The sequence below is a fragment of the Danio rerio genome, chromosome 24 (genome assembly GCF_052040795.2).
Source record: "Danio rerio strain M-AB ecotype USA chromosome 24, GRCz13ab, whole genome shotgun sequence".
Taxonomy (NCBI): domain Eukaryota; kingdom Metazoa; phylum Chordata; class Actinopteri; order Cypriniformes; family Danionidae; genus Danio; species Danio rerio.
The window spans coordinates 37,613,296-37,625,000 of record NC_141044.1 but is presented as its reverse complement, the minus strand read 5'-3'; the positions used below and the strand labels follow the sequence as shown (position 1 = coordinate 37,625,000).

General features: G+C 33.0%; 1 protein-coding gene across 1 annotated transcript in view; it reads left to right on the top strand.

Annotated features, from left to right (window-relative positions):
- The window catches only part of agap3 (ArfGAP with GTPase domain, ankyrin repeat and PH domain 3), a gene marked incomplete in the record, with an annotated part of 350,962 nt that overhangs the window by 222,363 nt on the left and 116,894 nt on the right, over nucleotides 1-11,705 (top strand). The window contains 1 exon segment of the mRNA NM_001440741.1: nucleotides 6,948-7,052. Coding sequence (NP_001427670.1) covers nucleotides 6,948-7,052 — 105 coding nt within the window.

Below are 11,705 nucleotides of genomic sequence, written 5' to 3'. Positions count from 1 at the left end.
GTTTTTACCCATCAGCTTTATGTGTTCAGACGACTGTGATGTTCATGTAAACACAGACGCCGGCGGTAGAAAACATCAGATTGTCCATTTAATTTACTTTACTTACAAACCAATAGAACGTCTGTAGGAACACAAGGCATTATTGAATGATTGCTGAAAACACAGATGACTGATTCTGAAGAAACAATACTGTGATCATAGTACTGTATATTGTGGAGAGCAAGACCACAGCATTCAAGCACAGTTGTGGAGTTTTTACAGGAGTATTCAGTAGTTAAAGCTGAATATTTTATTTTATTCAATATAAAATAAATAAGATATACCAAATATCCCCATCAATTTATCCATTTTTTCCAGATAATTTTTTTTATTTTATGTTTTATTATTTCTTATGGGTGAGTCAATATTCCCATCACAATATTTTGTTTTAATTTTTAATCAAAATATTTTTTTATTTAATTATTTAATAAATTTTATTTTATAGGCTATTGTTTGAGCAGTTTTTGTGCAGTTGGTAGACATTTTTATAGATTTAATGTATGCAATGTGTTTCCTATTTTACGATTTGAACTATTGTTTTTTGCTATTTTTTATTTTAATTTTTTATAATATATAAAACATTTCAATCTATTTTGCTTTTATTAATTAAACTTTGTTGATTAATATTTTTAATTTTATTATTTTAGATTGTTACATTTTATTGCATTGTTATTTACATACTGTTTCTATTCATGGTTTGGTCATAACTAAATATAAAATGAGTCCATATTTACATTCTGTATTTCAATTTTTTTTTACTTGATTTATTTTTATATGTATGTACCTAAAATTTCTTACGTCATGTAAATGTTAAACTTAGTTAATTTACTGAATTTACATTACAGTGATGCATTTAATTTTATTTAATTTAGTTCTTATGGGTGAGTCAATATTCCTATCAAAACAATGCATTTTATTTTAGTTTATTAGTTCGTAAGGGTCAATATTTTATTTTATTATTATTTATTTTATTGTATTATTATTTATTTTATTGTATATATATTTTTTATTTTATTTAATTTTATTGTATTGTGTTTTTTTTATTTTATTTAATTTTATTAGTTCTAATGGGTGAGTCAGTTTTCCCATCACAATTATTTATTTATTTATTTATTTATTATTATTATTATTATTATTATTATTATATGTTTTTATTTAATTAAATTAAATTTTCATTTTATTTTATTAGTTCTTATGGGTCCGTCAGTTGTCCCATGACAATATTTTATTTTAATTTAATTATTTGTATTATTATTTTATCTTATTATTATTTATTTTATTTTGTTTTATTATTATTTACTTTACTTTATTAATAAAATAAAAATTTAAAATTTTTTATTTGTTGTTATGCGTCTCTATAAGCAGTGGAAGAAGAAATCTGTGATTTTGTGTGAAAATGGTCTGCTCACCTACCACCCAAGTTTTTTTATTGTTTTTTATTTTATTATTATTATTATTAATTTTATTTTATTAGTTCTTATGGGTCAGTCAGTTTCCCATCACTACTTTATTTTATTTTTTATTTTATTTATTTATTTGTTTATTTTTATTTTTAATTTTTTGTTGTTTTATTTTATTTTATTTTATTTTTGCTCTTATGAGTGAATCAGGCCAGTATCAGCATTACCTTTGATATGCTTGAGTTAATAGAGCTGTGTGTTTTCGGGGAGGTCGAGGAGTATCCACGCAGGGATCAGTTGGATTAGCTCTTGATTGTCGGGTAAACACCATGATACCCAGTTGACCCGGGGTCAGCAGCTGACGTTTAGCCAGTAGTGTGGATTCGCGGGTAGGCCAGTTAACACATCAGAGCCCTCCCGCTCTCCCTGTCCCATCAGGAAGTGGTAAAAGAGCCCAGGAATCTTCCCTAATCCTCTCATGAAGTTCGAACGGGTCACTCAGACCCCCCTGTGCTCTTGCCGGCCTACTCTGAACACCCCGCCGCTGTTTGTCCTGGCCCGACTGAAGGGGAAGAGTGTTTTTGTTAAAAGAGCAGCAGGAGACTGGTGTCTTTGAAGAGCTGTGGATCACAGAGGTCTAGGAGAGTTCAGTTCAGGCCAAACAACACAGAGAGGATCTGCACAAATTGGATTTAACCTCTGCTCTTCCTCCTCAGCACGCACACACACACACTTTGATGTGCACACACTGAGATTTACAGCTGAAGTCCCTATTATTAGCCTTTTTTTAATATATATATTTCCCAAATGATGTTTAACAGAGCAGGGAATTTTTCACAGTATTTCCTATAAATATTTTTTCTTCTAGAGAAAGCCTTAATTGTTTTATTTTGAGTAGAATAAACGCCGTTTTAATTGTTTTTAAAATCATTTTAAGGTCAGTATTATCAACCCCCTTACTGTGTCTTCAAACCGAAAGCAGCAAGAGTGTTAAAGTAGCCGGAAGTCATTCATTTTCAATGGGAGCCAGCGGCGAGGAGTGGCGCAGCTCGTCTTCGCCAGTGTGGGCGTCAATGATAGTTGAAATTTGTGCTGCATCCCAATTCACATACTTGTACTACACCCTAAACGTATGCACTTAAAGGAAAAGTATGTACTTTTAAGTGTGTAAAAGAAGAGTGTAGCTGCATCTCAAATGGCACACTATACACTACGCACTCATGCACGATGTACTTATGCACTTACACACTTAACAGCATAGTATATGTATGTAGTGTCGTCCCAAATGGAGCACTACAGTTTTTTTTACTAAGCGGAAATTTAACCCGTTTCTCAGATGACGTTTGACGGTTGCCAAATTGGTGAAATAAATGACCAAACTATCAAACAACCGTACGTTCACACCTAAAGCGGCGAGAGTAGCCGGAAGTCATTCATTATCAATGACAGCCGGCGGTGATAAGCGTCGAGGAGCAGCGCGGCGCTTCTTCGCCGGTGTGGGCGTCGAGGAGAGTTGAAATCAAGTCAACTTTATGGTAATGAGCTATGACGCGGTTTGGCGGCAACCAATCAGAATGAAGAAGTCCACCGCTTTAGAGGTGTTCAGAGAACACAGACCTGTGAACTTTGGTTCCGACCACAGTTCTTCCCGAGGGTTTGATTATTGCAGTTGCCGGATTTTCAATTATTTAAAATATTTTCTCACAGGAAAATGCATTAAAAAAGTTACTGGCGAGTTACTGATGTGCATAAATGTTATAGATATTTATCTTTAAAAAAGCGGGAATCTCATGCGACAGTACAAAACAGTATTGCTGCTTCAGGATATTTCAGACATATGGACACATTGGATAATTAAGTGGAGCAAAGCCACACCACATGCAACTTGATCTTCCATTGTTAAATTACTTTAACAAAAAGTGCGCAACATTTTCACGCTAGAAAGTAGGGCTGGGCGATTTAGCAAAAAAAAAAAAAAAAATCTAGGTTTTTTATAAAGTTTGTCCGATTCACGATTTCGATTATTTTTTATTTTTTTTTTATTGTGTCACTAGTCTTCTCAAAACATTACAACAACATGACTGAAGTAACATTCTCTTTATAAGTAACTTGAAAACCCATCTAGTTAAGGAACATTGTATTTTTAATGGCCATGTCATACAAAAATCGGTCAAGGTGTAAATAAATGTAAAACAAATTCACGAGTTAAATGGCGTTGCTGAAGATTTGAATAAGAAATATTTGTGTAAATATTGCACTTGCAGGAATACAGAGGTATTTTTTGCAAGTTTTGCTGAGCTTAGGAAAGATCAGTTCGCTCAGTTGGCCGGCTGAAATATGAACTGCTTCGTGAATCGTGGCTGGGCGGCGCTGCTGTGTGTATAGAAACCTGTTTAGAATTCTAAAATCCATGGCGTGGTGCTGTGCGGCGCGTCGCAGAGAGGCGCTTCTGGTGTGCTTCCTGCTTCATACAGAGAGTGAACCCAAGCGCATTGGTGCCATTATAATGTATTAAATATATATATTTTTAAAAATCGCGATTTCTTGATTTCATTCAAAATTAAATCGTCTTAAAACGTAAATTCGAATTAATCGAACAAATCGGAAAAATCGCCCAGCCCTACTAGAAAGCATGTTTTATGCAGGAATGTAACTGATATGCTGCAACGGCCCCCTTAAATATGAGATCAATGTGGCGAATTTTGACGCTCTCACCGCTGGAGCTGAAGGCAGACAGCGTTGTCGCCAGAGCGACCTTGGAGGCTCCCGCCGCTTTCGGTGTGAACGCACAGTAATCCCTGCCATGAGTATAACCGCATTCACCATCGGGAGGCGCTATAATCACTCTCATGGAAGAATTTTGCTTTCACCATCCAAAATAAATAGGCTGCGTCCGAAACTGCCTTCTACTCAGTAGGTACTGCATTTGAATTTAAACGTACTACTCGGGCGTTAGAAAAGTACGCTCTATACAGTATAAGTGTGAAAAGTATGAATGGAATTCGGACGTACTACATCCGTCATTTTGTCATGGTCACGTGACCAACCTGCGTCAGTTGCGTCGATTCACTCCCATTCATGAATTCTTTCGCGGGGTATCATGGGATAGTGCAGCATGCTTGGGATGCGCACTCCAGAATCTCACCGAAAGTAGTAAGTCATCTGGGTACTACTGATTTTCGAATTCTATGAATTCGGACATACTACTCAGCTCGCATACTGATTTTAGCATACTATACAGCGTGGAAGTATGCAGTTTCGGACACAGCCATAACGTTTTTACAACATATGCGCCTGACAGCTCTGCCCCTTCCGCTACGTGAGCAAACCTGCGGCTGTTAAGTGCGTGAAGTGTCCATCATTACACACTTCATTTTAACAGCTGAATGAGTGCATCATCCAGGTAATTACAGTGCACTTATTATTTTTAGAGTTTTCAGTGTGAACACACTCCTTACACTCGTTATACTACAAAATGGCGTAGAGTACTGCATAAGTATGCGATTTGGGATGCAGCTTGTGTAAGCTTTGGGATGTACTACTTCCTTGTTAACAGATCTATATCTGTTTAAAAATATCTATATCTATTTAAAAAGGATGATATTTTGAAACACAAACAAGTTAACAGCTTTGAAAGCTAAATGTATTGTTCCTGACACTTTAATAAACAAATATAAATGTAATAATATTAGTAAAAAAACATTTAAAAAGCTCAATTTTACATGCCTCTCTCCTTCACATAAAATGTGCCTTTTTGTATGTCAACCATTTTGGATGCAGTGTAAGAAGTGGTTCCTAGCATGCCAGCCAATCAAATGACATATCACTAGAAAGCTCAGAATGTCCTCTGTCAAGTCCTGTTGTACTGTTCAGAGTAGCTCATAAAATTAAAAGAAAATTCATGAAAACGCAATGTCCACTACAGAATATACAAGTCAATGGGCGGGGTCTGAGGAGGATATACTAAGGTTTTATACTATGGCACTCAAGCTTCAATCCCACATGCTAATAAGTAACTATGTTATGGCTGGTGCGTTTTAGTACATTTCTCTTCTTTGTAGTGTGCCTAGGCAGTGAACGCAAAGGATAGACAGGGGTGTCTTTGCAGAAATCTGTCAGATGTTGTTGGTTCTGGATGCAAAGAGTCTTCATCCGAGGGCAGCCATCTACCTTTGGCAGAAATTGGCTCAAATGTTAAACTGACTGAACACTTAAGAAATGTACACCATTCTTGTAAACTCACACAATTTAGCAATTTCTTGTACAAGTTTAAAGTTACAAAATAAATACAGTGTATACCACAAATGCACAGACACATACAGTTGAAGTCAGAAATATTAGCCCCCCTGAATTGTTAGCGCCCCTGTTTATTTTTTTCCCCAATTTCTGTTCTGGGAAGATTGTTTCAGCACATTTATGAGCATAATAGTTTAAAAAACTTATTTCTAATAACTGATTTATTTTATCTTTGCCATGATGACAGTAAATAATATTTTTAATAAGGGGATAATAATTTTGTCCCAAAAATGTTTTTTAAAAAAATGAATAACTGCTTTTATTCTAGCCGAAATAAAACAAATAAGACTTTCTCCAGAAGAAAAAATATTATCAGACATACTGTGAGAATTTCATTGATCTGTTAAACATCATGTGGGAAATTTTTAAAAAGAAAATAAAAATCAAAAGGGGGCTAATAATTCTGACTTCAACTGTATATACATCAGTTACAGGGACTCTCCATATGCGTAATGTATTTTGAACAGTAAAAACCACTTCTAATATGGCCCTACTTCAGGAAACCTGTGGCAGACTTTGAGTTTCAGAAGAAGGGGGATAAATTATTATAGTGTTAAAGGGATCATTCACCCAAAACTGAAAATTGCCATCACTTACTCAGCTTTCACTTGTTCCAAACATGTTTGACTTCCTTTCTTCTGTTCAATACAAAATAAAATGTTTTAAAGTAAGCTGGAAACCTGTAACCATCAACCTCCATATTATTATTTTTTTTTCATACTAGGTCGATGGTTACAGGTTTTCAGCTTTCTTCAAAGAATCTTCTTTTGTTTTTAACAGAAGAAAAAATCTTGATTAAATTAGAGTAAATTTTCATCGTGGCTGAACTATCCGTTAATTAAAAGAATTGCGAGTGATTTTACGTTGTTGTTTAATAAAGTTGTGAAAATGTAAAGCTCTGATCGGTCCAAGAACAACACAACGAACTTACAAATCCCTAAAGAAAATCAGTGGTAAAAGTAAAGAGAGAGAAAAAAAGCTTAGTGCTTCATCTTAACAATGTGAAAATTGACTGTGAAAATCCACTCAGTGTGTAAATGGGCTGTGAATGAGTGTGTGCTGAGTGATGGGGAAACTTTAGCTTTACGTTGTGATCATCAGCTGATAGTTCTATACTTAAAGCTCAATTATTAAAACCCCTGTCCTGCTTGTAATTGTGAATGCATCCTGATCTGAAATCTCCTCTTTACTGATTGCTTCTGTCTTAAACAGGGGATTTTGTTAAAAAGAAGCGGGAAGTCTCTCAATAAGGAGTGGAAGAAGAAATATGTGACTTTGTGTGACAACGGTCTGCTCACGTACCACCCCAGTTTACACGTGAGTATCTTTATCTATGGCTACTGAGTTCACAAATCTGATTCATTTTTGCTGAATCGATTCATTTGGATGATTTGGCTCAGTGAACTGCTTCTGTGATTCACTGATTTGTAATTGTATTGTATTGGTGAATAATTAGTGTTTCATGTCTGCGTTGTGATCCTTAAGTCTGAATGAAATCCCATTTTAAAGTGTTTGGTTTTTTTTTTGGTAGCGCACTTTTTTAGTCTTAATGTGAACCATAAAATCCCTTAATTCACTTTTTAAAACAGTTTAATAATCTTTAATCAAAATCTGACCATTTAATTCTGCTCTGGAACAACATTCGTCCTCTGATTGTTTCTTTCTTTTTCAAATATTTTTCAAGCGATATTTAATGCAGTATTTTATATAATATTTTTCTTCCGGGGAAAGTCTTATTTCTTTTAATTTAGCTGAAATATAAGCAGTTAAAAATTGTTAACTATTTTGAGGTCAATATTATTACCCCTCGTTAGAACATTTTATATACAGTGGTCCCTCGCTATAACGCAGTTCATCTTTTGTGGTCTTGCAGTTTTGCAGATTTCGCAGACATGCTAAAGGAAGGTAGCAGTTACACGAGTGTAAAAATATTAATCTGAGAAAATAATGTAGTGAGGGGTTTTACAGCCTTAAACATCTATAATAATTGGAAAAAGTAAAGCTGACTACTTTGTGGACTTGACCTATATATATATATATATATATATATATATATATATATATATATATATATATATATATATATAGGGTCTATGAGCAAACCAAACCTCTGATATTCAGTTATCGCCTGGTTACCTTAACTAGCATAGTTAACATAATCCCCTTAGTTAAGTCCTTAAATTGCAATTTTAGCTAGTATTTTCAAAATAAGTAGAAAAATATTATACAGTCACCATGGCAACGACAAAAACATGAATTATTGAAACTATTGTGTTCACAAATGTGTTGAAAAAAATCTCTGTTAAACAGCATTTTGAAAATATTTTTTCATATATTTTTTTTATAATATGGCAAATATTTATGAAAGTTTTCATCTGTGATTCAATATTCCCATCACAATAATACATTTTATTTATTAAATATAATATTTACTTAAAATTCCAATCACAGTATTTTATATTATTTTTAATTAAATTTTGTTTCATTTTGTTTTGTTTTGTTTTATTTTATTAGTTTTTATGAGTTTAGTTCTATTTAGTTCTTATGGGTTAGTCAATATCCCCCTCACAATAATATTTTATTTTATGTTTTATTTTATTTTATTTTTTTGTTGAATTAGTCCTTATGGGTAAGTCCATATTCCGGTCACAATAATCAATTTTAATTTGATTTAATTCAATTTAAGTTAATTTACTTTAAATCAATTTTATTTATTATTACTAAAGGGTCAGTCTGATCGCAATATTTTATTTATTTATTTATTTATTTATTTATTTATTTATTTATTTATTTATTCGAATAGGTGAGTCAATATTGCAGTCACAAAAATCAATTTAATTTTATTTTGTTATTACTAATGGGTCAGTGAATATTCTTATCACAATATTTGATTTATTTATTTGTTTATTTATTTATTTATTTATTTATTTATTATTTTATTTACTATCACAATAATATTTAATTAATAATTAATTTAATTAATTTATTTTTTAGTTTAATTTAATTTAATTTAATTTCATGATTACTAATGGGTTAGTTAATATTCCTATTACATCATTTTATTTATTTATTTATTTATTTATTTATTTATTTATTTATTAGTTCAAATGGGTGAGTCAATATTCCCATCACAGTAATATATTTTTTATTTGATTTAAATTAATCATTTCATTATTACTAATTGGTCAATTAATATTCTAATCACATTTTATTTATTTATTTATTATTTCATATGGGGAGAGTGAATTTTAATTTTATTTCATTATTACCAATGGTTCAGTCAATATTCCTATTACAATATTTTATTTATTTATTTATTTATTTATTTATTTATTTGTTAAGTTTTAATGAGTTCTTATGGGTGAGTCAATATTCCCATCACAGTATTGTATTTTATTTTATTTTATTTCATTTCAGTTTATTAGCTCCCATGCATCCCTTTAGTTAAGTCTTTAATTTGCGCTTTTAGCTAGTATCTTGCAAAATAAGTGGAAAAATATTATGCAGTCACCATGGCAAGACAAAAACATGAGTTATTAAAACTACTGTGTTTAAAAATGTGTTCAAAAATCTCTCCATTAAACAGCATTCGGGAAAGTAATAAATACACACAGAAGCTGGACAGGTCATCTGCTCTCTGCTTGCGTTTCTTTCAGTATTCGCCTCAGGATGAGCACAGACGTCTCCATACAGGACATTCATCTCTGTCAGAACCCCTGCGTGTGCTCTCCTGAAATCTCCCTTTTCCCTCCGCTCTCTTCGTGTGCACCGCACATTTCCCGTCACACGTTTAACACAGGTTACTAATTAATAAAGCCCTGCTAATTAACATCCACCAGAGAACCGGCGTTCCTTGACCACCCAAGACACGTTACACGAGTCTCCTCAGACTATACAACCGAAATTAATATCTTGGCCAAACTCGCGTCTCGCCCATCAACCCGCGCGTTTATTAGCGACACAATGCGCATCTCGTGCCAGCCATGTGTGTAATAGGCACACGATGCCATAATGCTTGAGTTTGGACACCTGTGGACCACTCGTTTAGCTCAACGAGAGAGAGAAAAGAGACGGTTTAATTCCGCGCCGCAGCCAGCCGAGCCGTCCCACAATCCCCTTCTGTTAATTCTGTCTGCTACATCAATTAAATTGTTTGTAGAAACTAATTGAATATGGCTTAATCACACATCTTAATAGCTTTCTGCGCCTCAAACTGGCTGTTAATTCCAGCAATAAAATGGAATGAGAGCGCTCACTGGGTAATTAGTACTGAGGCTTTTCAAGAAATTAGTGCTTTATGGGGCGCAATAAAAGTGAAGAGGAGTTGGCGGGGGACTTTGGAGGCCGAAATCTCTGCTCGCCTTTTTTTTTTGTGCTGAGCAGGGTGATTTGCACCTCAGCTTAACCCATTTGCGTTCTCTGCAAACTTCGGTGGAAAATGGAAAAGGCCCAGTTGAAATGGGAATGAGTCTGCGAGCAGTCGTTAATGCTAATTTTGCTAATCTGCGGCGCTGTGGAAACAGGTGAATGGATTGCGTGGGTTTCATTGTCCAGAGCTGAGGTTTTTTCAGTGCTGTTTGTTTTCGAAGGACTAATAGGTTTCTTGAATTAGTTATGGAAGTGCTGCTCGTGTTTTTTATTTATTTCAGTCAGACTGGGTTTAGTTTGAACTGTTTTATATATGAATTGAAGAATTTGGCTATTTGGGATCATTTTTAATCTATATAAATGTGAAAATATTTAATAAATGAAATAATAAATATATATTTCAGCGGTGCTTGTTTTTGAAGCACTAATAGGTTTCTTGGTTTAGTTATGAAAGCGCTGCTCGTGTTTAATATTAACTTCAGTCTGATCAGGTTTAGTTTGAACTGTTTTATATATGAATTATTGAAGAATTTTACATTTGGAATCATGTTTAATATCTAAATGTGAGAATCTTTGAGAAATGAAATGATATATATTTCAGTGCTATTTGTGTTATAGGTTTCTTGGTTTAGTTATGGAAGCGCTGCTCGTGTTTAATATTAACTTCAGTCTGATCAGGTTTAGTTTGAACTGTTTTATATATGAATTATTGAAGAATTTTACATTTGGAATCATGTTTAATATCTAAATGTGAGAATCTTTGAGAAATGAAATGATATATATTTCAGTGCTATTTGTGTAATGTTTCTAGGTTTAGTTTTGGAAGCGCTGCTCGTGTTTAATATTAACTTCAGTCAGATCAGGTTTAGTTTGAACTGTTTTATATATGAATTATTGAAGAATTTTACATTTGGAATCATGTTTAATATCTAAATGTGAGAATCTTTGAGAAATGAAATGATATATATTCCAGTGCTATTTGTGTAATGTTTCTAGGTTTAGTTTTGGAAGCGCTGCTCGTGTTTAATATTAACTTCAGTCAGATCAGGTTTAGTTTGAACTGTTTTATATATGAATTATTGAAGAATTTTACATTTGGAATCATGTTTAATATCTAAATGTGAGAATCTTTGAGAAATGAAATGATATATATTCCAGTGCTATTTGTGTAATGTTTCTAGGTTTAGTTTTGGAAGCGCTGCTCGTGTTTAATATTAACTTCAGTCAGATCAGGTTTAGTTTGAACTGTTTTATATATGAATTATTGAAGAATTTTACATTTGGAATCATGTTTAATATCTAAATGTGAGAATATTTGAGAAATGAAATGATATATATTTCAGTGCTATTTGTGTGATAGGTTTCTTGGTTTAGTTATGGAAGCACTGCTAGTGTTGTTTATTTACTTCAGTCAGGCCAGGTTTAGTTTGAGCTCTTATTTATGAGTTATTAAACAATTCGGGATCATTTTTATTATATTTTAATGTGGGAATATATGATAAATGAAATAATAAGGTTTCTTGAATTAGTTATGGAAGTGCTGCTTGTGTTTTTTATTTATTTCAGTCAGACTGGGTTTAATTTGAACTGTTTTATATATGA